The sequence below is a fragment of the Onychostoma macrolepis genome, chromosome 17 (assembly GCF_012432095.1).
Source record: "Onychostoma macrolepis isolate SWU-2019 chromosome 17, ASM1243209v1, whole genome shotgun sequence".
Lineage (NCBI taxonomy): Eukaryota > Metazoa > Chordata > Actinopteri > Cypriniformes > Cyprinidae > Onychostoma > Onychostoma macrolepis.
Genome location: NC_081171.1, coordinates 16057675 through 16085184, shown reverse-complemented (window position 1 = coordinate 16085184; position 27510 = coordinate 16057675). Strand labels below are relative to the sequence as shown.

The following is a 27510-nucleotide window of genomic DNA, read 5'->3' as shown; positions in this document are numbered from 1 at the left end:
TTCCCCTCTTTGAAAGACCAGCAGCCGCCACTGCTGTACATTAAACAGTATGCTTTACTTGTAGGTCGAACAGTTCTCAAATCGACTTCATGTCAGAGTAATAGCTTACTGATATGTGAGACAAATGTTAAGGTCGAGAGTGAGGAGCATTTTGCAAAGGGTAGCAAACTAATAAAGCGATAACATAACTTACAATCTTCATAGCTAATGCAACAGCAGCCTCACGTGGTAATCACCATTTATATTGGAACACCATGATTTACAGCAGATACAAATGCATTCCGTCCTGCTCTACAGTGAACTTAATTTAGCTAGCTACAAACAGGCTAATCTAACCACCAACATAGCCCAATTACTTCAAAAATAAGTTGCTTGCCATTATCTTGCTCCTTCACATTTTACGTAGCCTCTGGAAATATGGACAGTTACCTACAGCGTCTAAAAGTTATGCTTCAGGAGTGAGATTGGTTGGTTGAGGGAGAGAACATTAAGGTAAGCCAATCAGAGGCAGAGCAGGGCGGGTCCATTCCTTTTGCCAACAGGGGAAAAAAACGCTACAGGTGACGTGACACAGATGACTCGCAGATACGACCCCCCATTTTTTTAGATCTACACGATTCACGTGAATGACCTATTTCAAAGGGGACAAGTTTGCACCCCTGTGTATAGATCTGCTACGGGGTTATTCATGTATGCTATATACGGGGGTTATTTCACATATATATGTTATATGTGCAGCAGCAGTATTTCTTACATGCTCACAGCAGCATGTTGTGGATATATTGGCAGTAGCAAGTCTCGGTACTTGCTCTGCATGATTCAGTGACTTATTCTGTTAATTTGTTAATTTGTTTCATTCCTGAATGATTTAGAGTTTTTGAACAAATCGATTGAGTGAAAGATTCACCGATTCAATCTTAAAGAGTCAATTTTTACATTCCTGGTTGGGATGACACTGGTTGGGTCATTTAGTGACTCACTCACACTCAACAGACAGTTGTTTGTCGACAGCTACTTACATAACAATGTAACCTGCCGCATCCTACAGTAACTACACACAATTATATTCCAAAAACATTCAATTTAATTTGCACATGTATTTTACTTGTCTTACCTGTGACAAGGAAAGTACATCGGCCAGCTCCTGCTTCGTTTTTGATGTCACAAGTGTACGCGCCGTAGCCCTCGCGGTTAAGGGCCCTTACGTGGTATTCCGTCTCGTCCCGAGTATGCAGCTGGCCCACTGTGAGCAGTCTGGTGCCCAGCTTCCATTCATAATCCAGTACTTTTGAAGGGTGGGCACGTAAGACCCTGCAGCTCAGTGAGAATGGCCGTCCCAGACCCTGCCTGATCTCTGTATACACCGGCTCCACCGTGGGTGGATCTGAAAAAGGACGGACATTCTTATTAGACACAAAGCATGTATTTACACAGGTGTCTACTGGAGTCAATAAAACCAATACAATTGAGAAACCTGTTAATTTGGAGAGGTATGAACTGAATAAATAAAGAGATAGAATTGCGTTAAAGTAAAGATTACTTCTCAGAATCAACACTTTTTATAGTATAGTGGCCTGTGAGTGACAGGAACCACCAAAGTTGCTTCTCAAAGACTTCTCAAAAACCACAAAAGCAGTCATTTTGGTTACATTTTTGTGCTACTGCTGTACAGACATCACAGATGGATTTGAAAGTTTTATACTCACTGCGAAGCAGCAAAACAGCAGCAAAAAAGGGGAAAAATGCTGACTCATCTGCTCATAAGAGGGTGACCTGTCATGAATCAGTGATTCATGGTGTTGCAAGCCAACACGCGCACATACACCATGATGCACACCATCAGAGAGCACAGCCTCGGGAGAGCATCATCAAACATAACATGATGTCCTTAGAAGGGCGCTGGCATCTGCACAGCGTTTGCACTTTTTCTGTCTGATTTGGAGAATCTTCCTGTTACTGTAGTGCACAGCGCTTCTATTAATGTCCGCTGAGAGTCATGCGCTCTTACAGAAAGAGCCTGATGCACAGAATTCACACACCACACTCCACTTTTACTTTTCCATCACATATATTCTACACCATCTCTGTGTAAACCGGAATATTTATCATTTGGACATTTTCAGTGGCCCCAAAATATATTAGGACACTTTAAAAAAGCATGAATTTCAATGCCCTAGATGATAAAATTCCAAACAAATTGTGCTTGAACTTTTCAGAGCCGTTTTCAAAATGCCTTTTAACCAACTGGTCAAGAAAATAAATAAATATATAAAATAAAATAAAAATATACGATTTGACATTGATAGACACTGAAGTATGGAAATTGATTACCTCCACAAAAAGTTGAAGTGAAAATATGATTCGTAATGGTTGCTCTGGCCATGCAATCTTCCCAAAAGAATGAATTTGACCATTTTTCTTGAAATTTGATTACCTGTATGGTTACCTAGGATGTCTTCAGTAGATAAATGGAACAGTACAGGCAATACAGAGATGCGGTCCAGTAATTCAGACTATTCACACTTCACTGTGTGCTACACAAACTACCCCTCCATCTCAAACCCACAGTGGCAATCATTTGCAGCATGCTCATCTCATTCCAATTTCCCATACTCGCATAGAACAGCGCATATTTTCACTGTCTAAAATTGCTGGAAATCAAAAAGGAAAGTAAACTTCCTATACCAGACACAGATTGAATCTATGCTTCTCACAGTTTTAAAGATCTAAAAGCAAACTTAAATTACTGAAATTAAGTAGTAGTACAAATTCTTTAGTAGACAAAGTCTTCTAGTGCACTTCATTTATTTTTTCAATTGTTTTTTATTTTTCGATGAAGATAGTCAATCAGAGAGAGAAGGAAAAGCAGACTTGCAGTTCATTCTGAGATCATACTGATAGACAAGATCCTTAGATATTACACAAGCTTATTTATTTGCGCTTGACAAAAAAATGCTTTCAAAATAATAGGGAAACATACCAATATAGGCAGAAAATTGCGAGTTAATCTTTTTATACAAGCTAACAATAAAACTTTTAATGACATATTAAATAAAATTGTATTAAATTAATAATAATGAAAGAGCAAAATATGAGCATTTTCTCTAGTGTTCACACAGGAAAAAAAGCTCTAATGCTTTCTAAAGCTCTATGCTTTCTGAGTTGAAATAAGCATCATTTTTTAGAGAATAATGGAAAGAAAAAGAGAATGAGTGGACTGAAGCATGTTTTATGAAATAACAGGAACAAGCTTTAGCAATTGAGCCATTTAGAGAAATGCTTTCTAAAAAAAAGGTTTGTTCACTTTGTTTTCCCCACTCCAAATGACAAAACATGTGGAGGCCCCACGCTGTGAGTGGATTACATTCTGAGCAATACAATATCTCTTACAGCTGAGGTCAACAGTTCAGTATCCACAACGACTTTATTCAGGCAATGATGCGAGCCCGGACCCACCGCATTTTGTCATTCTGAATTTCACAGCTGAGTTTCCCAAACTGAACCAATTCCTGCTGACATGTTGCCAATGGATGAGGGTTTGATAGACTAGTCATGGCGGTTATCGCACACTCGCGCTGTCAGACAGGTGACGGCGGGCAACAGTGTGTATTTGCAAATCGATTTTCAGCAATATGGGGAGAACAGGAAAAGACGTTTGCTGAAATGGAATCAATTGTGTATGCAAGTGGAAAGAAAAAACAGATGAATGACTGGCTGAAACATTTCAACAGGAGGTGAAGAACAGTCTCAAATTGCTAATAAATGTACTGTACATTGCACAATATGGTAGCACACTGAATGTGTACACATTTTAATAACAGCTGTGTATCATATTGACTCGCTGCATGGTAACAAGCTGTTATTGAGTAAATGCTTTATGTGTTTTCAGCAATATATAGCTGCAACATGTCTGAAGTCTACATGAATTGAATTTGCAAGCCATTTACGTTTAATCTAGTAAATTTATGAGCGAAACAGGATATTCCATGAAGCTTTATTTTATTTATGAAGTTTATCCATTATAAATAGACTGGATCATGCAAAGAGTGTGTTGCAGTACAATCCAGAATGGAGACAAACATTTATAATAATAATTAAATATTATTATAATTGTTATAATCTAATCAACATATAGGGTACAAAAATATGGCCTGACCCATGTGGAAAAAATTTAACTTTAAGCATATTTTAAAATAGGGCCAAAACATAATTTCAAAAATATTTCAGAACAGATTCACGTAAATATATCTTCTACCAATATATATTTTTGTGTATTTTTAGAAATGCATTTTAAAAATAAAATAACATTTTTTAAAGCATTTAAAAGATATTTTACCCTCCATATATTTCAGTAAAAGAAAATACATTCACATTCGAAGAAAGATTTTATTTGTTGTATAAAACACAAAACGTGCCCCTGATATACATTTTTAAATATACATTGGTATGTGAAGGTTGAAACTAAACTATTTTCAATTTCAAAATTTTATTGAGAATCACTGTTTACAACATAAATAGCATATAGTTTGGCTAGATATTTTTTTTTCTTTGCCATATGGGAAGTGTGCAGCAAAAAGGTAAGGTTGTTTCAGTGAAGAGCAAGTCATTCGATTTTTGATTAAAGATTAATCAAAATACTTTTGTCTTCAGAATACCATCCACTGATGAATAATTTACAACAAGATGGGGAATGTGCATTAGGAAAGTAAATAGGGTCAATTTAGATTTCATTTTCAAACAAACATGATTTTAACAATGGATTTCCACATTACAATAATGTCAGTTGGGAAGATAACACAAGAATCAGCAACAATATGTTACAATTAGATGCAAGAGTAATTTCTTAAACCAAAAACAAAATCAAGCCAAACAATGTAGTTAGAACTACTGTCTGGCACAATAGCCTTAAGAGACTTCCTGTTAAAACTTTTGAATCATTTGTGTTGACTTCTGCATCGTCATTAAAGGTCTTAATTGCACACAGAAGACAACACTTCACAGTGAAAACTTTATGACTGCACGAAAACATTTGTTTCTGACCTGTGCGGGAAATTGTTGTGCAACACGCAATTACATGACATATAACATGACAACAGGCTTGCGTATAGATGAGAGTGTTAAAACCTATTAATTAACAAGTCCCTAGAGAACCCTCTTTATAAATCTGTGTCCAATATTAACTAAAGCAATAATGTAGTTTTTTGTTCTATTTTGGTAAATTTCTTCGGGGACTAAAAGCTGGGCTTGATGCGTGAATGGTGATAGTACTTTGAATTGCACTCAGGACTTTTGCATGAGCATACTTTCTTTTTCATAAATGAATACTATTGGGAATAAATTAGTTCTCTGCTAATTAGGCTGGCAGCCAGTTTCGAATGCCATGCTAAGCGAACATCGAGCATGGAACACTGGCATTGTGTCATCCGAGGAGAGGAATATTCCTCTATTCTCCAGCGCTTATCCCAGTTCCACACCACTAATCAGGATGCCAATTTTATCCCCTCATAACGAGGATCCACACTGCTCTTATATTCCACATCAGAATCCCTATTTGCATATGAGCCATCCCAGTGTTTTGTCACTTTGAATAAGTATCCGTCGTCCAAAAAAGCTCTCTTGTAGCAGCTTCTCAAAGCCTACATCAGTTCTACTTAGAGCTTGTCCAAGTTGCAATTACTTATCACTGGGCCCAGATGGAATCTGTGGGCTTTTATTGCATTTTCTGCACTTATTTTAGGAGAAATCATCTAAACGGATTTTAACATGGTAAAATGTTGATAATACTGAACTCATTTATAGCAAAAAAAAAAAAAGTAATCAAATTAGTCAAACTGTTGAATAAATAAACATGCAGTGTTAGGCAAGCCACTCAAAAAAAAAAAAAATTGTAGCAGTGCATGTTTCATTACAAGTTAATGGAATAAGGTAGCTTGCTACATTAAAGATAAATAGAATTTGCACATGTAGGCCTATAACACTAGTGTTTAAAAGTTTGGGCTCAGTAATTAATACATTTACTACATTTAAAGAAATTAATATATTTATTCTGCAAAAATACTTTAATCAAAAGTGACAGTAAATGATATGTATAATGTTACAAAAAATTCTAATAAATGCTCTCTCCCTTCATCAAAGATTCTTGAAAAAAAAACAGTTTCCACAGAAATATTAAGCAGCATAACTGTTTAACATTGATAATAATAAGAAATGTTTCCCATATTTTTGAACAATAAGAGTTTTAAACAAGTGAGAGAAAACAATGTGTATAAAACACACACACACACACACTTTTGAATCTAACATTGCTTGTTCTACTTCTAAACATTATAGAATACTGTACATGCAAGTTCTTATTACTAAAATATTGTCAATAATGTTGCAGCATCTCACAACACAACTCGCTACTTATGAAACAGAATTGTTTCACAACTGAAAACTACATGCTTGAGAATAGCAGCACTTCCAGCTCATTAGCAGACTGACTAGTTTGTGACAGTGACGCTACCGCTGATCGCTGTGGTGGAGGATGTGTGGAACTTTGTGAATGACGCTTGTTCTGATTCAGTGAGAAAAAGCTGCTGTGAGGGAGAATCCTCTCGAGAAGTTTCTTCTTCTACCCTGCAGCTTTGAGAATGAGAGGAGGAGAAGGTGGGTTGTTACTGTCAGGGTTTAACTGCAATTATCCCTTCATTAAAATATATTAGATCATTAATAATCAGTCAGCCTTGCCACATTTAGATGCAATTAAAACTTACTTCAGTCCAAGGTGTTGGGAGTCCAAGGTGCACGGCAGTCATATTCATCATGTCTGCTTAACTAACATGACGATATGAGAATCCATCATCAAAATCTAATCTCGTGGCAGAATTAACAGTCCCACCACCTCCTCTCTGATAAAAAAGAAGAACCTCCCCAGAAGCTCCTGCAACTGCAAGCCAGGCTTTTTGCACTGTGAGACCGAGAAGGCTTGTAGTGTTAAAAAAAAGTCACGTCCTAATGAGAGAGGCTCAGCTGTCGGTGAACACTGCTCCTGAGAAAATGACAATATAAGCTCACTTGACACCCTCTCTATTTCTCCCTCCCTTTCTGTTATTGTTTCCCTCCTTTTTTGGTCTAGTTCCCCATCAAACGCATGTGAACAATGACAAGAGTGCCAATTGACCTTTACAGCTTGCAGCTGTTCGCCTCCTGCTAAAATCGTATGTGATGAGGTTCCGATTCTGGTCACAGTCATTGGTTTTGTGGCAATCATTGTCCGTCTTGCATGAATCAGCATGCACTTAATTATGGATGGGTAGTTTTTGTCGGTACATGCTCTGAAAATGAATTAAATTAACCCCTTGACTGACGAATGTTGACGATGTGTGGTAGGTGGGGCGTCCACGTCGACACTTGACAAGTGACAGGAGATAATTGGGTTCAAGTGCATTAAAAATACTCCAGTTGTACTAGCATTTGGTCAGGACACTAGATATTAGCCTCACTTTTTGAAAAGTCAGACCTCGGCTTCCAGTTATTTTTTGTGGCCATTATAAAAATGCAGTTATTTCTGGACCGAACATTGAATTGCGCGTAATTGCATCAGACACATAGAGATTGTATAAAGGGACAGTCGTATTACAGCAGACCTTCACACAATGACAGTGGACAGAGGAAGTTCTCATAGTGGCACTGGAAATGTGGCCATTTTCTGTCAATGTTTCTTTATTGAAAGGGACAGTAGAGAGGAGGGAAGAGAATTATTGGGGGACGAGAGGAGCAATGAGATCAGGAACATTACGGGCCAGTTAGTGTGGGTGCAAACTACTTGGCCGTGATTTGAGAAGGTGGGTGTATTTTGATGCATGACTCATTTATGGCTCAGGTCATTGGGCCAAAAAAATAATAAACAAATAAATAATTAAATAGGGCTGCTGAAATAAACCAAAAGGTTCTGACAGTTCCAGATTCATTTACAGCTCAGGTCCTTAGCTGTAAATTAAAATAAAATAATAAAATAAAGTAAAATAAGGAAAAACAAAACAAAGTAAAATAAAACACAATAAAGTAAGATAAAATAAAATACAATAAAAATAAAATAAAATAAGAAATATAGTAAAAAAAAAACTAAAAAAAAAAACTAAGGTAAAATAAAATAAAACACAATAAAGCAAAATAAAAATAAAATAATACAATTAAAATAAAATAGGGCTTTCCAACTCATAAGTAAATATTTTTCACAAAATACTGTGATAATTGTGCAACTTTCATTTCTCGGAACTGCCAATTTATCTCATAAAGTATGACTATATATCTCGCAATTGCGATTATTTCTCTATGAGATGAGAAATTGTGACTTATATATCACCTATATATCACCTTTATACATCACAGTGTGACTGCATTTCTTAGTTTAAATTTAATTTCCATTTTTTATTTTCTTTGTCTGAGCTTTGCTTCAACTGATAGCAACACAGAGCCAGAGAAATTACAGGAGAAATTCAGGAGAAAATAATCTACAAATAATTACTAATAGCTATTTCTGCAAATTATCTGCGAGAAAGTATTTGAATATCAAAGAAATTACATGCTTCACCTTCAACTTTTTTTTTTAAAAGAGTCAACAATAGTCCAGATGAGCAAGGAAGATTTCATCTCTAAACCTGGACACAGAATCATTGTGCAAATTATGGTCTGTTGCTCTTCAGAAGTCCTCGGGTGGTTCATTTTCAACCTAGAGTTCCATCAGAGCAGGAGTTCAAGGTCAGTGGCAGTCAGCCCGAGCGCTGGAGCGAGTTCTGGTTTTTGAGGAGCAATTAAACTGAATGCTAACAGAAGGCTGAGAGCTATGTACTGTATGTGGAGAGGATGATGCTGGGGTCATCTAGTTATCATCAGAGCCATGAGCAGAGATTTCTTTAAAGATCAAACTTATCCTTCATGATGAAAAGATAATGCAAACTGCAGCTTTTGACTAGTTGAATGGCTGTCACTAAACTGAAGAAATGTAATCATGGAGGCACATTCATACAGCAGTCACATGACATACAGATCTGTTAAGCTATTCACAAGCACTTCATTTCACACTGAATAGTCCCATTTTAATAGGTCAATGTCTAAGCATGTGAAAGAGGCATGAATGACTCAGAATGGCACAATAGGTAAAGACAGCCGAGATCATTAAAAAATGTCTATCTAAAATATTAGCACATGATTTAAGACCTTTACATAGTACAACCTATTGAAAAACTGCACGTACAGTATGTCCTTCACAGTCCTGTTTTTATCTACAGGGCTAAACAGTAAGGATGGTCTGATGACCTGGGGACAGAGAGAGACTATGTTTAGGGCTAGATGATGGACATATCACTTGTGTTATTGGTGCGTGCTGAGTGCTGTGTTATATCTTACATTCAATCATGTATTTTTGACTATCCATCCATCTTCTAAAAAAATTATTAAAATTTATATACTTTTTAATCACAAATGCTCATCTCGTACTAGCTCTGCGATGCGGGTCTTCACACATTGCGTAATCACATTGGAAAAGTCATATGCGGTTAGTTCTTCGTCTGTGTACTTCGGTTCAAAAAGGTAGGGCGAAAAACTCCATCTCATTTTCTCCTCCAACTTCAAAATCGCCCGACATCGTTGTTTTACCTATTTTTGTAGGTTTCTTTGCACAATCGCTTTGTAAACACGAGGTCAGTACTTCTGCCTACGTTATGCGTGCATGATTATGTAATGCGTAAGGTCAAGCTAGTCCAATAAGAGCATTTGTATATATATTTTAGAAAATGACCAATCGTTTCGCTAAGGTAAGACCCTTATTCCATGGTTGGGATCGTGTAGAGCTACATTAAAGCTGCATTTTGGACCTTCAGCCTGTTGAAGTCCACTATATGGAGTAAAATCCTGAAATGTTTTCCTCAAAACCTTGATTTCTTTTCAACTGAAGAAAGACATGAACATCTTGGATGACATAGGGGTGAGTGAATTATCAGGAAATTTTTATTCTGAAAGTGAATGAATTTTTTAAATATGAATTGTGATTAAATTTTTTATAAATTAGTATTTGGTTAGGAGATACTGTTTTTTTTTTTTTCTTCTGCACTTCTGTACATAGTTTCCATCCTTTACGTTACCAGTAAGGACCACAATAGAAATAAGCCAATGGCTTTGTGTTTTTTAATTTTTTTATTTTATCCTCGACGGTTTTTTAAAGTGTATGGGATACTTGTTATTTTGTACAGTTTGTAAACTTGTCAAATACATTTCAATAATAATAATATAAATAATATACTGTAAATACTGTACATGCTCCCACTTAAAAGAAAACAACAAAATGGCCTTCAAGCTTTCCTTTTGAACCAAATAATGAATTTAACTTTTTTCTTGTCTCCTCCACCATGTCGCCAAATGAAATAGGTCTACATACAAAGTCAGAAGTCAAACCAAAGTAATAGTCCAGATGGATGTATATACTGTCCAGAAATGAGCTTCAACTGTTCAGCTTTTAATTCTGTCCAGAAATGATATTATCCTGATTAAATGCCGATGAAAAAAGGGAAAAATCCAAGGGGTAAGTTAGCAGATGGCCTTCAGGCATTAAACTCTGCACTATTTGTTCTGTGACGTGAGGGCTGAGTTTCATTTTATTACCAATATAACAAAGTAATGCAGATTTGAAGCGCTTTGACAGAGCGAAATCCAGGGCAATCTCTCTGATGGACAACAAAACCCCTCCTCATTTACTCACACAAACATGCTCACTCTGTACACTCTCCTCTTGCCCTGTCATCATTCTGCCTCTATCTTTTCCTCCCTCACTCTTTCAGGATCTGTCTTCATGCTTCTTTTATCCCACCTTTCCTCTCTCTCTCTCTCTCTGTCTGTCTCCACCCCCGCAGTTCTAGCACTTGCTGCAGGACCCGCTCAGCTGTCACAGACATAAGCAGACATTATCCACTGGCATACATTTGTGCATTGGACTTCTGCAAGTAATGACTGCAGCATTAGGATTACCTCAGGACCCCCCCTCGACTATTCAGCTGCAATCATTCTGTCTGTGACGGAGGGGGAGGAAGCGGCCTTTATCACACAGGGAGAGATGACATAAGTTAGAGTGGTGGAGAATGAGTCATCAAACACAGTCACTCTTTCTGAGCGGCTAATGCTTATGCTAGCTGGGCTTCTGCTGAGCAGGAAATGATGGCTTTGCTAAAGAGCTTGTATCTGTCATTAGACTACTACTAACGGGGAGACATGTAACATATATGGCTGCTTCGAATGGGGATTTGAAGAATGCGTTTAAAGGGACAGTACACCCATAAACGAAAATTCTGTTCGCTTAATCACTCTCAGGTCATTTAAAACACGTTTGACTTTGTTTCTTCTGTGGTATACAAAAAGAGAAAGGTGAAATAATGTACTGGTTGTTTTTTCAATGTACTTGCAATGAATGGGGAGCTTTCAAGCTTCAAAAAGGAGGCAAATGAGCCATTAAAGTGGTCCACACAATTGTGCTATATTCCAGACCTTCTGAATCATACAATTGTTTTGTGTGAGAAACAGACTCCAGTAAGCTGTTGACACAAGAACTGCTGTGACTGGATCAGTGAATCAATGAGCTGAATCAGAAAAACAGATGAGTTTGATTTGTGAATGAATCATTCAAACTGGTTTGATGAACTGATTCAAGTGATTCAGTGAAAAGATCTGACTGAAAAGTATGTTTCATTCACAAATTAGACATCATGAACACACTGAGGGGAGCTAGAGTGGATGTTAAGATGTTAAATGAATAATAACTTAAAATTTTTGGTTTGTTCCTTAAAGCCATCGAACATCAGAACTGCTACAATACTTACAAACAACCAAGGTAATAAAACATCACGTTTATCTGGTGTGGTGTAAAACATGCAAGAATTAATGTAATGTAATTTAGAGTCTAAGTTGCTTTTATGTCACTTTTCCCAGCGCTTCTGTGTCCTTTTTGAAGCTTAAAAAGTCTCCATTCATTGACTAGTATATTCTTCAAAATACCTCTGTTTGTCTTCCTGTTGGGTGAAGTATAAGCAAATTTCTAAAGGACAAAAGTGCTGCTGTCTGCATAAAAACTTACAAAAATTGAACTGCCAAGATTATAACAGTCATCTGTGACAAAGTACTTCACTGGAGAGTAGAGTTTTGAATTATAATATCATGGCCCAAAAAGCAGGTGACAACTGACAAGCATTTACCCCACCAAGAAAATGATTTGATTTCAAACAAGCTTTCATTTTATGTAGAAATAATAATAATAATCCTAGAGCAAAGTACGATGGGTTTAAGCAAATTTCACGAGCTGGTCTACAGCACTTACCAGATCTTGTGTTCATTAGTTTTCACTAAGCCAGTGCAATATGCAAAGGTCAGGATTATTTGATTCACCTAAATAGGATGTAATGATCACACATGCTGAATTCATAGTAGGGTGCAACAAAAGACAAAGCTCAGGGAGAGCGGGCAATTACAGAGAAACAAAATAAAAGCAGCGAATCGTGACTAACAAACAAAATCACTGACTCAGAGCACAACAGGAAACATACAAAGGCTATTTCAGACCAATCTGGCCCTCTAGACAAAAAGAGAGTCTGAAGACATTAGAGAAGTAAAATGCTGACACAAGATACTATTGTGAAGTGTTATTTAAAATTCAAGCCAGAATGATTTTTTGTGGATCTATACAGTTTTAGCAATTATATCTTGAAGTGCTGAGCGCTTTTCAGCCGACGCTACATTGTGCTCCTTCAAGCGCTTGTTTTAAATTAAATCTGTCTTCTAGCACAATACATTGTTAATTAAGGCATATACAGAGGTCATTTAAACTATTTTCTTCAATACAAAAAGTATGAAACGTGTATAAATGCGTGAATTGTTCTGAAATGCAGTTCTTTTACAAAGCAGAACTGTCATGCCATACAGTACATGTAAGAGCGGTGGCTGAGAACAATGCGCTAAACGAGGCCAACTGGATAAAAGACAACATACAGTCTGCCTCGGGAAGAGCTTTATATGCCATTGTTGCTTTTAACACATGTCCATTAGCGTGCAAGATATTAACAAGATGACAGGTGCATTATGGGAAAAACAGATCTTTCTGACATCTCTAAAATACCAGATACTTAATTCAAATCACTTCAGATACTTTACACGACGTGTATGCAATACATCTCATTTGCAATATGACTATAATTCGATATTCTATGAAATGTAGGGGAGAATAAGGAAATGCGTCCATAGCCAGAACGTGTTTTTCACTTTCCCCATAAATGACCGTTAACACTTACATCTGACCCTCTCACATGCCTGTATTTTTTGAGTCAAACCAAGTCAAAGATCTCTTCAGCAATTCATTCATGCTATGCTATGATAATATGGAATGCATTACATTGCATTAACCTTTGCACCTGCGCTAATTGAATCTGTGAGTCTTAATGAGACATGCAGAAAAGACTGGCAATGTGCATCACTCACCAAGGTTGTCTGTAATTACAATTAATGATGCGCCTATACTTTTTTCATTTATTTCTACAGAAAATTAATGATTTGCCAATCAACCTCGACAGAAACGTATGTTCTAGTCTGAATGTAAGTTAATTAGGTCCAGCTAAAGTGCATGAGCAACAAACACATCCATTACTTACATAGCACAATAAGCTCCATGATGGCCTCTCGGGGTTTGACGTTGAAGCCGTTGTACTGGCTGGTTTGGCAGCGGTACGTGCCGGCCATCTCACGGGAGACGTTGACAATGCGCAGAACTCCGTCGTAGCTTTCGGTTTGCATGTTTCCATCCGGCATGGGTACTTCTTTATCAGCACGGGACCAAAGGATGATGGGTTTGGGTTTGCCGGAGACCAGGCACTGCAGCTCTACTGTGTCGCCCTCCTGAGAGAGCAAAGGGGACTTTTCTTGTGGGACGGTCAGGTTGGGTGGAACTAGAAGAGAGCAGATGATGATCACAATATTCATATTATAATGAGCTATGAAAATATCACAATGCATCATTTTACTGCACAAAACATGTTACTGTATGTAAAAAGCATAAGGCCTTAAAGGAATGTTCTGGGTCCAATACATGTCAATATCATTTATTACATGATGTAATTACCAGAAAAAAATGTACATACACTACAAAAGTTTGTTTACTACACTACTCAAAAGTTTGGGATCTGGAAGGTTTTTTAATGTTTAGTGTCTTATAGGGGTGGGCGATATACTGGTAGACACGATCAATGATTAGAAATTTGTCAACACACTCACTTGACATTGCTGTACTACATGGTCATGAAAACTTAGCATTTGCACGCATTTTTAAGCATTGTGGTTTAAAAACAAGTGACTTCAAGCTGTTGAAACACAATCAGCAGCGAAAGAGAACTCATTTTGCTATATGCATGTGCTGAGAGACAGTTTCTGAGGCACGCAAACATGAAGACGGTGCTCATAGAGCGCGGGAGTATTGAATGGAGTTATTTTTGCCGCTTTAAAGGCCTTGAATGGTTAAATACACACATTGCATGTGTCAAAATGCCCGTCTTTACAAGTATCCTCATAAACACAGTAATTTAGGTCTTAAGTGAAAGTAAACAGCTGAGAAAGAAAACACATGTGTAACAGTATATTAGATCCGGGTAGCTCTTAAAGTGATAGCAGTCTTAATATTACTGCTGTCTGTCATTCATGTTAATCAAACAACAAAAGAGAGAAAATCTCACTTTTGTAACTTTAATAAGAAGAAATATATATTTAATTAGCACAGTGAAGAATATGTAGTGTTTTTATACATTTTATTACTTTATACAATGTATGTAGCATTTCTTATTTATTTGTTCTACTGCAGATTTTATCCTATTGCTTGTAATTAGTTTCTTATTCTTTTTTAATTGCTGACTGTTTATTTGTCTTCAGTGAGTATGAGTTCTTTTTTTTTTAAATTTAGGCTTTTTTGTGATATTGACGTTGGTAACAAAAATGATGTAATTTCAATGTTACCAAAAAAATTTATATCATAAAGATATAACAAATAACTATACTGTGATATATATTGTTACTGTAAAATAAAATTATTCATATCGTGATAAAATATTTTGGTCATATCATTCACCTCTAGTGTCTTATTATCAACAAGGCTGCACCAACATTGTATATTCTGAAATATTATTACAATTCAAAATAAAATTTCCCACTTTAATATATATTAAAATGTTATTTATTCCTGTATTGGCAATGATGCATATTTATAAGCCATTACTCCAGTCTTCAGTGTCACATAATATAATATAATATAATAAATATGATATAATATAATATAATATAATTAGGGGTGTAACGGTTCACAGAATTCACGGTTCAGGTTGATACGACACAGTGGTGTTACGGTTCAGTAAGTTTTCGATATGGGGGGGGGGGGGGTAATTGGTTACTTCGCAATGTTGGAAATATTTCTGTTTTAAACCATGAAGGTGAGCCAACGGATATCACACAAGCAAGCGTGTCACAAATCAAACTGCGCAAGAGTTATGCATTTAAGAGAATGTCTTAATCTCAGTCAATTCACTATGCAGAAAGTGAAAATAAAAACGGAATGACGAGACGACGAGAGACGAATCTACTTCAACATAAGCTGAAAACGGTATACAGTTAACTGTTTTAATTTATTCCCTTAATATTTCTCTTGTGGCCCGTACATAGTGAAAAAAATGAGAAGAAACGTATTTTGTGTTAAACAGGTTGTTTTTGAAAGTCGGTGCTTGAAATAAAAGCTTTTTATTTCATTGATTTTTATTGATGACTGCAGTGTTAATATTTTAATTATAGGACTATAATTAATTGTATAATAGACCTCTTTTAAAAGACCTTTTTAAAAAACATTTTAATTGAGGAGTAAATAGCCTAATCTTACCCTCGTAGTGTGTCAGTTATGTGGCAATTACTGCAGTGCAAATTAATTGTAATTTTAAAATGAATAATACAAGTAACTTCATAATAATAATAGGCCTAATAAAAATAAGAATGTAACAGGCCTACACTAATTGGAAATACCAAATCCTCTTAATACTGCCAATAATTGATATTTTTGACAATATCTCTGGCTATCGTCGATACAAGATCATCGTCTGTCGATGCACCCCAGCAAGGGGAGGTTATCACAGACAAGATGTTGCCTGTTTACATCATTTGGGCTGCCTTGTTGAGTGTGGGGGCACTGAGAAAATTATATTTCAAACACTTTAAGCTCTTCTATTTTCCAAATGTAATAGGATTAGTCCAACGAATCGTTCAGTCTGTAACACATACCGAACCGAAAGCCTCGTACTGAACGGTTCAATACGAATACGTGTATTGTTACACCCCTAAATATAATATAATATAATATTTAATTGAATATAATATTTTAATATTTATTAATAGTTTATATTTGACTTTTTATTTTAAAACTATAATTTTATCTAATTCACCATTTTTGCAGTCTGGGACTACTGTTCTAGGCGAATAAACTTCTAGTTATTCGTCACAGATATAATATCTGTATCGGTTTTGCCAGTATATCAACAAAGACATCCTGTCAGCCACCAGGTGTCAGATAACGACATTTCTGGCTGGTTTTCACCGTTAGACATAAATGTATGCAGACAACAGGAAGGAGACAAGGTTTATGTTCTTCTGCTGATTCCAGACAACAGTCTGGCAAACTACCGGCTCAGCTCCATGTAAACAAGGATGTTGTCACCTTTCTTCTTGGTATCCTAGCACGGACATTGTGCGAAGGTTACTGGGTTTACAGGCTTTATGTCTGTTGCATTGTCAAGACGACAAAAGATTGAATATCATTTTACATAGACTATGTTAGTAAGCTATTCTACTACTGTAGTCTTACATCAATATATATAATGTAAATACTGTCATGCTATAACTGTGACTATAACAGTTTGTAGTTTAACATTTATTGCCTGGTCTATTTTACTTGCATTGTAAGAGTTTCTTCCTTAACTAAGAGATAAAACAAACTAATTTTTCAGTTGTAATGGACAAATGTTATCGACTGACTCTACCTGGTATTCAACCCGTACCATTCCTTCAAATGTTGACAGGCACTCAGGACATCTAGGTCCAAGGGAATGTGAGTTTTCCACATCAAATCCCCAAATGACTGAGCAATTTGACCAGAACACTTTTCACCAACTATTTTGATTGAGTCCAGACCCCAGAAACCGCGGGGTCAGTTTGATGTGATGACATGCTCTGTGAAACAGGACATCTGAAGATGTCTACATCTTCAACAATGCCACCAGTTCCTCTGAAATTAGCCACTGGGGTGCCCTTTCCATTAAACATGAATCTTACTTTACTGTACACAAAGCATATGGACATGAAGTGTCCAAATCTCCACGGCCCACTTCACAAGCTCAAAACCATTGATAAAAGAGCTGCATGAAAACAAGGGCCCTAGCTGAGTAGTGAGGATGAGTGTGTTCTTCTGGGATTCTCTTAAAAAGCAGGAAAAAACTTCATACAGTACAAGAAACGGACTGTTATAATGAAACCTATCATGCACGTATGAAATGTGGGATATGAAAGATGATGACAAAGACAGATAAATACTGTACAGTGAAAAAAAAGAATTTTTTCCTCCTTTGGAGATAAAAGACAAATCTATTTTCTCTCCTACATAAGGTGAGGGGGAAATACAGATTTATATGAACGGATGGTAATGAGTACAGGACCAAAAAAAAAAAAAAAAAAGAGAACAATATTGAATGTATTTCCGATTGCGACTGCAGGGAGCCTGGTGGGAGAGAGATCTTGCATCTGCAGGTTGATTAAGCGTGACTTCTTTAGCAGACCCAGGGCAAACAAACAAACAAACATCCAGACATAGAATATTTTGCATAATGAAATGAGTCAGAAAATAAATCACATTACCCATTTTGGCTACATTAAAAATCCTGAAACAGTATTATCTATGTTTCGTGATGAAAAAAAGAAAAAAAAGAAAACATTTTAGATCGACGTTCGTATCATTAAAATGTCATCAGTGGGGAAGGCTGAGATTATTTTGTTTTATTAAAGCTATAAAACCGTAATGTGCTGAAACAGTCTGTAAAACAATAATAAATGTAATCACCGTAAAAAACTGATCTCAATAATAAATAATTTTGAAGTTGTACTGAAGAGTCTTGACATCCTAACATTAACCCCATTTTCACTGCAATTTTTTTTCATTTACTCAGTAATGCATGCATGATTTCTAATTAATTGCTATTTATAATTAATAAATCCATGTTACTGTAAGTGCCAAGCTTGTTAAAACATGGAAATTCAAAGACTGATGTTCTCAGTAAATCTCTTTGAATCCTCATAGCAGTAATATTTAACAGCTTCAGGTATGTGAACTTGTTTATGCCCTGGTTACAGTATCGTTATTGTTAACTAAAACTATTAAAAATGTTTTGGTAATTTAAATAAAGCAGAACTAAAATAGAGAAAAACTTAAAGTTAAACAAACTAACTGAAATAAATACGTTGAAGTCGAAATGCTTCAACAATTAAACTTAAAAATGAATTAAGGCTAAATATAAATATAAGAAATACTAACACCTAAAATGAAATTTAAATGAAGACAGAAAATATATTTTAAAAAATGATTCAAAATATGAATAAATTCTATAATAGTATATAAATCATACTAAAATAAAACTGCTTGGTATCAACATTTTTATGTAATTTTATTATTTAATATTAAATGGTGTTATGGATTCCATTCCAGGGGTGGCCACTTGGAAATGTAGAGTGGGCACATAAAGTCAAATAAAATGCAAACACAATGCATCCAGATTTTTTTTGGCATATTAAATAAATAAAACGCAATGCAAAATCATTTACTATGCCATCTTTATCACAAAAGAGGAAAACCAGCTGTTACCTGTAAAGGATGAGAATAACTCACCAGTGGTGGAGGAGATGTTGACGTCTATGCTGATCTCTGGAATCCCTCCGTTCTTTAGTGAGGCCACACAGGTGTAAGTGCCAAAGTCAGTAAACTTGAGGTCGATGATGTCCAGGTTTGTGGTTCCTGGGGCAACGTCTGGGTCAGTCTGGGTAATGACCATGCGCTCTGAGCTACGAAGTGGACGGCCGTTCTTCAGCCAGCTGAACATCAGCTCCTCAGGCGGTGTGGCCTCCACCTGACAGGATATCTTCACCTCTCTGCCAATCTGGATGTTGTCGTCATTATGATAGGGATCGGGTGTGATCCAGAACCGGCCCTTCTTCAGAGCTGTGTGGACAGAATGAAATGCGACTGATTTAACATTAATGAAAAATTCATGAGTATATGTCTAAGCAATCGATTTTTAGAAAGTAAGTCTTAAGAGACACTTTCACTAGTTTATTTGGCTCGGCTAACATTGAACATGCATGCTGCAGGAGAATTTGGTCATTTTTAGCATTTTTTTTTCATGAAGGTGCACCATAGTATCATTTAGACCACATCAAGTAATATTATTATTTTTTTTTATTAGCATTCAGTGGTGGAAATGACATTGATGGAAAGAAAGGATAATTTCATTGTTAATGTATGCTAAATAAACAGAAATGATGCACACACTTTGTGCATAATTTTACAAAATTACAGCTTGATTTAAAAAAATATATAAATATTTACACATTTAAAATATATTTAAATTATTAAAGATATTATAAATAATATTCTGCTCACAAGGTTTCTACCATGATTTACTTCATACATCAAATGTCTCTTTAACAAGTCTCTTTATAAACTGAATTTTCAAATAAAAGTACATTTAAAAGGAGCAAATATAGAAGAAGTACAGTAAAATATTTTGCTGTTTTATATTGTGTATTTTTTATATTTAGTATTTAGTTAATACAGTTTCAATTTGACATTTATATAACAACGAGAAAAAAGAAGTTGAACTGCATTAGTTTTAATCAATTCCTGGTACATTAAAGCCTGGCGCTGAAGAAACACCCATTTATGAAGGCACTTTCATCTTATAAAATATCAGTTTGCTCAAGAAGCAGTAACACACTGGACATTTCTCATCATCAAGTCTCTTAATCTCTTCATATGAGATTTGTACTGCACGGTTAATGATGCATTAAATGCAGTGCGTCAGTTTACATAGCTAAAAGGTCTTTGGTTAATGTAATTTCAAAACAGTTTAATATACAACGCTTTCCCACAATTCATCCACACCACTGCTTTTCAAGCCATTATTACCGAGACAAGCCAATGACATAAAAATGACAAAACAAAAAATATTAATAAAACACCCATGGGCTATTTTCAAGGCATGGAGGTGAGCGACTATCTTACAGCCTGTGAATACAGCACAAATAAAGCTGGATCTTAAAATACACCATCTTACTATCACCCCGCAATAAGGTGAGAAATAAACAGACGGCCCCTCCAGACACAAAACACGTGATATTATTTTGATGAGGGACTGTCAGGGAGTCACACACTTTCTGTGTTCAGAGGAGAACAGATGATTCCTTTCACAGAACCTCAATCCTTTGACAGTGACATTGAGAAGAACTCTGACTCAACCGTACTGACATATACAACGCTGGAAGTGATGTAAGAACGGAGTGACATGACACACACTTTCCACACTCTTGCACACCACTCCACACATGCTAATGAGTGAATCTTTGCAAGGTTAGATTGAGTGTCTCACATTTAGAAATAACTAAAAGCCACACTAGACTGCACAGCAGCTATTTTAGGACCTTTACGGGTTAAAACCACACAGTAAATAAACCGAAACAGCATCCTGCTGTTCTCAAGAAAGAAAGTATCAACATGAAATCAAAGCTGACTGTAATTACTTCCCTAATAAACATTCCTGGTGGCATATATGCATATTTTTAGGCTACATTTTATATATATTTGAATTTTAGGTTTTAGTTTTAGATTTTTTGATGTGATCAAAAAAAAAAAAAAAAAAAATTCCTAATAACACACACACACACACACACACACACACACACACACATACACACAAACATTTAAAATAATTTAAAAAACAAAAACAATATTGACTGTAATTACTTCTCTATGTATTAAATATATACATACGCACATCCATTCAAAACTTTGGAGTCAGTATGATTTTTAATGTTTTTGAAAACCTTTATACTTGCTTAGTGAAGTTGCATTTATATGACTTAAACTAAATACTAATTATATATAATATATATAATAACTGTATATATATATATTTTTTTTTTTTAAATTTTTTTTTTATGCGTGTATGTATTTTTTTCTTTCAACCTCTCTTCATCTGAGAAACAAATTTGCACAACTTGATGGATAAAATCAAGTTCTGCCCTACATTTTTACTTTTTACTAAAGTCACATTCCACAAGTAAAATGGGTTGTGAATGCAATTTTTCTAAAGTCACATTGACTTCAATAAAAGAAGCCAGAAATCTCGTAAATCTGAAGTTTTGTTTTAATCTTCGTTAGCACTCTCTGCTCTCTTCTCAACATGGGTAAAGGGGTCAGAGACACACAGGCAAATGTCTTGGTCTCTTGTGGGATCCCAAATCTCAAGCTAGCCATGAGCCAAAGCAAAACATCGCAATCTCATTTCCAAGTCATTTCTGAAAATGCTGTGCATCTGGCCCTAATTATTAATCAGTCGCTGAATTATTTAAAAACAGCTTTTATGAGATCTTATTAACCAATTTATTTGCATTCGTGCTGCACATTTTACAAGCTGTTACAATCTGGACTCTTAAGAAAGGATGTTTCAAGGTGGACTACGATGCTGATACTGCCAGAGACTGCGAATATTATGAGATAGACGATAATGAAGAGCTGCAACTTCGCAGGGTTGCTTTATGCAAGGTTCAGCTCGGCAGGCCTTGCCTTACTGGTCAATTTGCGACTTAATCAATAGCGTAATATTGTGGTGAGATAGCTGCGCGCTCTTTGGTGACCCCATAAAACTTGCAGGGTGTTAATGCTTTCGAGTCCAGTTCCTTCGCATGAGTTCTGTCATTATCAAAAAGCACTGCAGGTAAGCAATTACCAAGAGACAAGCTGCGTAATCTTTCCAGAACATTTAAAGTCAGGTTGCTACACGTCGAGCGTTTGAGGATGATTTCTTACAGTAATCCGCTGTAATAACATCTCTTGAAATTTCAAAAACGCTTAAAATGGAAATCCAACTTTTTGCTTCAACTTTTAATGAGCTTTCCAACAGAAGAATATATCAAGGAGCTCCTAAGAGACAGCATAATGGTTTCTCTCCACAATTTGCACCTGTGTTTTGTAACTGTTTGTTTTATGAAGTGTCTGGGAAAGAATTAAGACTTCACCTTGAATTACTGCGATGCTTTTTGCATGGCATGCACACAATAATAATGCATTTGCAATGCTCAAAGTCTGTTCTTTTCTGGCATCAAATATATGCAAAGGATATTGATGAATGCATTTTGAACGATTATGTTTTGGATATGTCTTTTTCTTTGTGATATTATAATTAGTTAGCTGTTTCCTCAGCTCAGCACCCAGCACAGATCATTGTCAACAAGCTCTTGTAGCATTATATGAGAATCAATAATCCTTTTGACTAGCCCTGTAGTCGTGCATTCAGAGTGAATGCTTGGGAAAAGTCATTTCACTGATGAATATGTGGTGCCGCACACAGGCACTTTTCTTTATTATAATATCTTACGTAATCAAGGAGATATTAAAATGATTTTTCTTCACGGTCACATTTGCACTACCCAAATGCACCTTTTTAGAAAGCAAAACTGGAGTTTCAGACTTACTCTGCAATGCTGAATATTCAAAAAGAGTTTTTCATTTGGAAATGGAACACGGTTATTTTGCACATACTATTCATTGAATTAAATTAATGTCCTGCATAATTAAAAATAAACTAATATTTTATTATAATTATTACAAAAATAAATTATTATTGCCTGGGACAGAACAAGCAATAACCAACCAGTTCAATTCAAACTATTGTTTACAAATAGATTTAAAGTACAAATGTCTCATTCACTAATTGTGTAAATCCTGCATGCAAAAATTTTGCACAGAAACCATGAATAATCAGAAAGTCTGCACTTACTTTTTTTTTTCAGAATAATATTTGCAAACAAATCACACCACATGAATGCAAAAATCACAGAGCTAGGAGCCTTAAACATAGATGGTTAAGCAAGAGTGTTCTAGATATATAATATAATATAATATAATATAATATAATATAATATAATATAATATAATATAATATAATATAATATAATATAATATAATATAATATAATATAATATAATATAATATAATATAATATAATATAATATAATATAATATAATAATAACATTTGACTGTGTATTACTCTAATTAGTAACTACTGGCATGTGATCCCTCATAAAACAAAATTAAAAAAAAAAACACAGGAAAATAATGTGTATTCATCAACATGAGAATGAGGGTCAGGACAAATTTATGCACATATGCATCTGTTCCAGAGGGAATTTTGCATGAAAATCTTTTCTGTGCATACAAAACAAGTGTATAAATATATTAAATAATACTAAAATATATGAAAACAAATAGAGAACGGAACCCACCATCTCACATCCCCCAGGCTGAATTACAATCAACATAAAGCCCTACCAACAAGATGTGAGTCCTCCCATTACAAGGGAAGAAATGCTTGAATACAAATCTGTTATTAGCTGTAGTAAATCACAACTGCAGCAGTCTGCTAATATTCACTGCCTCATCAAAAGCAACTGAATTCTCCATTATCCATTTTGTTATTTAGCAGAGGAATAAGTCAAGTAGCGCAATGTATGAGAGGATCATGGCAGGCCCCGCTAATTTGAAAAAAGCTTTACAGGCCGAGCATTTCAGTCATTATATCCAATGGAATCTCACCAATGTGCCCTTGCATTCACAATACTGATGCATTGCTGTGCTACAGACAACGGCAAGTGCACACAGTGATTCTGCTGAGAAAACAATTGATGTGAACGACCATCAAAGGGATTCAGGTAGAACGCAATTTACATATCAGAAATAAGACCAATTTCAGTGGCCAGGAGATAGGGGATGGTAGGACCGATCTTTGCATGCCTGTTTTGATTGCTTGGTAGAAAGTGGCCCAAACGGGAGATGATATCTCCTCTGTAAATAAATAAAAAGATGAGTTTCTATGGCAGTGTGCAGGCTCAGCAATACCCTTCTTTCCATCAGCGCTCCTCCCAACTCCCCCCTCCAGCTAATAAATATCTTATAAAGAACGAGTTGGGTTATTTTGCAGTTATCTGCAGAGCAGACCCTGCAATGTTTGGCATAATCTGCTGAAGAGGCTCTGTGCTGGTACTGACAAGGCTCAATATTTGAGTGATAACTGGGGAAGGGTGGGATGTGTTTTATTGATGATGCTGCCAGCGGGTGGTGGAACAGAGCTGTCAGAAAGGCCTTACTCAGGGATGGCTATCTGGTCACTCCCACCTGGGTGCTGCTGAATGACGTCCCATTACGGCTCCCATCAGACCAATCTGCCCCTAAGTAATCCCTGCCCTGTGTTTGTTCCGTGTAAGAGCTAGGCAAGATTATAGAAGACATTTTTTATGTTTAAGGAAGCACTGAACCAAAACTAAAAATTCTGTCATCGTTTAGTTAAACTTGTGTCATTCCAAACCTAAATGACTGACTTTCTTCTGTGGAATGCAGAAGATTTTCATGCGATTACAATCAAGCTTAAAAGGCACCATACATAGGGATAGGAATCATTAGAAATTTAATGATATGGATTCCTCTTAATGATTCCTTAATGTTCCGTAAGAATAATAATGTAATGCTAGGAACACTGTCAGACTATTTTAGTATGATGTTCTGTCTGCATTGGTGGAAGAATAAGTATGTGACAATTGCTAATGAAAATGGTTTGTTTATTATTATTTGCATCTATTTGATTTAGTTACAACTAACTACATAGAATCAGAATAAGTCTATTAACTGTGAAAACAATTTAATCATTTAAAAAGTATGAACATATAGATAAGGCTAGCTGTGGAACAAGCAAAGATTTAATTAGTTAAAATAAGATTGATTGCAATCCAAAAGAATGGAAATTTTACACACCATTAAAATCTTAAATCTTTTTTGAGTGTATTTGCTCAATCCACCACACGGCTTCATCTTCTCCTCACAAAACAAAGTAAAACCGAGCCACCTCTATTCTACCTTCATCAATCCTCAAGCGTGCAGCTACCTCCCTGATCAGTGATTGGGCAAACAGCTCTACCCCTTCACCTCAACCACCGCCCCATCTGGCTACACATGCTCTTTTTCCCATTGCAGGAGAAAAGGTCATATTTCAAATGACCAGTACAGCTGCTATCATAGAGCTTTGTACAAGCAGCCAGCAGAGTGTGTTGGGATTACCCAACTTCCAAACCCTCCCATGTAATATCGTTTTCTCTCCAATCCCTTGCTTATTTTGCCCAACAAATGAGATTCCGCCATCTGTGCAGCAAAGAAGCTGCGCAGCTCATGCTTGTAACGTCCCCTCTGACAATCTTATATTATAAAACCGTCCTCTATCTATCGTGCTAGAGAATGGGCCTATCATTGCTATTTTCTGCCCAATAGTGTTGTTTCCATCCATAAGAGAAGCATATAAAACCTAAATGGCCAACATAGCTAGGATGAAAATGTAGTGTTGGCCACAAGTGAGCCATAAAGTTGTGGCAATGATATTGCGACATTCATGTTGTCTATGTAATGTAGTAGAAAATGAGCTGAAGGTGGCAAATACATCAAGAAAAAAACAAAAGTAAGGTCAACGGCATTGTGGGAACTTCATTTTGCTTGTTGTGAGAGTCAATTAATACATTGAAAATACTCTAATAGTGTTATAAGGGTTTTGGATCATTAGGTTTGAAAAAAAAAAAAAAAAAAAAGCAGTCAGACAAAATAATTGCATGTCTAATGCTCCAAAAAAAAAAGTGTCTCTTTAGTGGCTCGGGATTGTCTGTTTCTGCAACAGCGATTATAGAAAAGCAATCAGGACCAAAAACAGAGCCACCAGAGAATCAGTATGTGTGAGTAAACAAAATCTTATAATGGAAATGAATGTTAAAATAATAGCATTTTAATATTACAATGAATGAATAATGCAAAAAGTGTCTCAGAAGGTAATGCTAGGCAATAAACAACTGCTTTCTAATGTGGAAATTGTTTAAGATACTAATTTACAGAAAAAGCAACACAATTGCAAGTGTGATAATGCTTTTATACAATAATTCAATGAACAATGTTAATATTGAGTAACATACATTTTAAACAAATTTGCTAGTTGCTTTGCCTGTTTTGCTTTGTCAGCACAGCAGCAGAACTGCTGCATGCCTTCAATTCTTGAATGAATCTGTGTTTTTGAATATCTTACTCATTGATTCAAATGAATCAATGTTTTTGAATTAACTGAATGAATGATTCAATGACTCACTCTTAGCAAGAGTCACTTGTTTCATTCCTGTTTTAATTTACCAGTTAAATGTGTGCTTCACTTATTCACTCATAAAGACAGCCACTTGCTTTATTCCTTAATGAATCAACATTTCTAAATGAATCTGTTGACCAAATGATTACAATGACACACTCAATTAGTCAATTAACACCACCTACTGGTATAATAATGTAATGTGCAGAGAATTTTACTAAGCAGAGTGAAGGTTTCCGAAAATTAGACTACCCAAAAAAAACCAAAGTTACTGAAGTTCTCAGTAATGATACTAACCACAAACTATTGCTCTTTGTTGTGAGAAGAGCTTGGGGAATTACACATGGCAGGTTTCTTTTTTTTGGTATGATCCTCTTCCCCTCTGCCGTCTACCTCACCAAGATGATCCTCCTCACTGGCAAGACATCTGACTCCCATCGTACCCTCCAGTCTCACACAGAAACCCGGCTCGATGGAAATGCGTAATCTCACTGTGCTCCCCAGACCCGGTGAGTTGACAGACAGTAAGGGATTCACATTAAAACCTGGACCTCCAGATGTGTAAACAGCTTTTTGTGCACACTGGGGATCAGCCTTGGGAAGGAGTAACTGTGAAGTAAGCTACAACAGCTGCTCCAAGCGGGGATAGTAAAGCTTCTTCAGAGAGCGTCCCACACGCACACAGATGCCTGAAAAAGCAAATCCTTTTCTCCATTTCACTCTGTTCTTTTGGCTAGATGTAATACATGAAAGTCATGGCTATTCATTACACTAGGAAATGATGCTGGCTGGAAAAGCACCTATTTATAAGACATTTCAGAGCAAGGCTGAGTCTTTCAAATCTTCAAGAAAGTTTCAACAAATAGTTTTCTAATAACGCTTAAGCTGTTGCAACATCTTCGTCCTTTCACATTAGCTTCAAACCACAACTTGATTGCTTTCTCGATGCATACTGTCAGTCATTATTCATAATTGCACACTGCA

At 36.0% G+C, this 27510-nt stretch overlaps 1 protein-coding gene across 2 annotated transcripts in view; it reads right to left on the bottom strand.

The window, feature by feature from the left end:
• Positions 1-27510, bottom strand: part of mdga2a (MAM domain containing glycosylphosphatidylinositol anchor 2a) — a 130014-nt gene that overhangs the window by 43608 nt on the left and 58896 nt on the right. For both annotated transcript variants that reach the window (XM_058750048.1, XM_058750049.1), the window contains exons 7-9: positions 18974-19303; positions 13668-13961; positions 1115-1384 (exon numbers count right to left, since the gene is read on the bottom strand). In XM_058750048.1, the coding sequence (XP_058606031.1) occupies positions 1115-1384; positions 13668-13961; positions 18974-19303 (894 nt within the window). The remainder of the gene's footprint in view (positions 1-1114; positions 1385-13667; positions 13962-18973; positions 19304-27510) is intronic.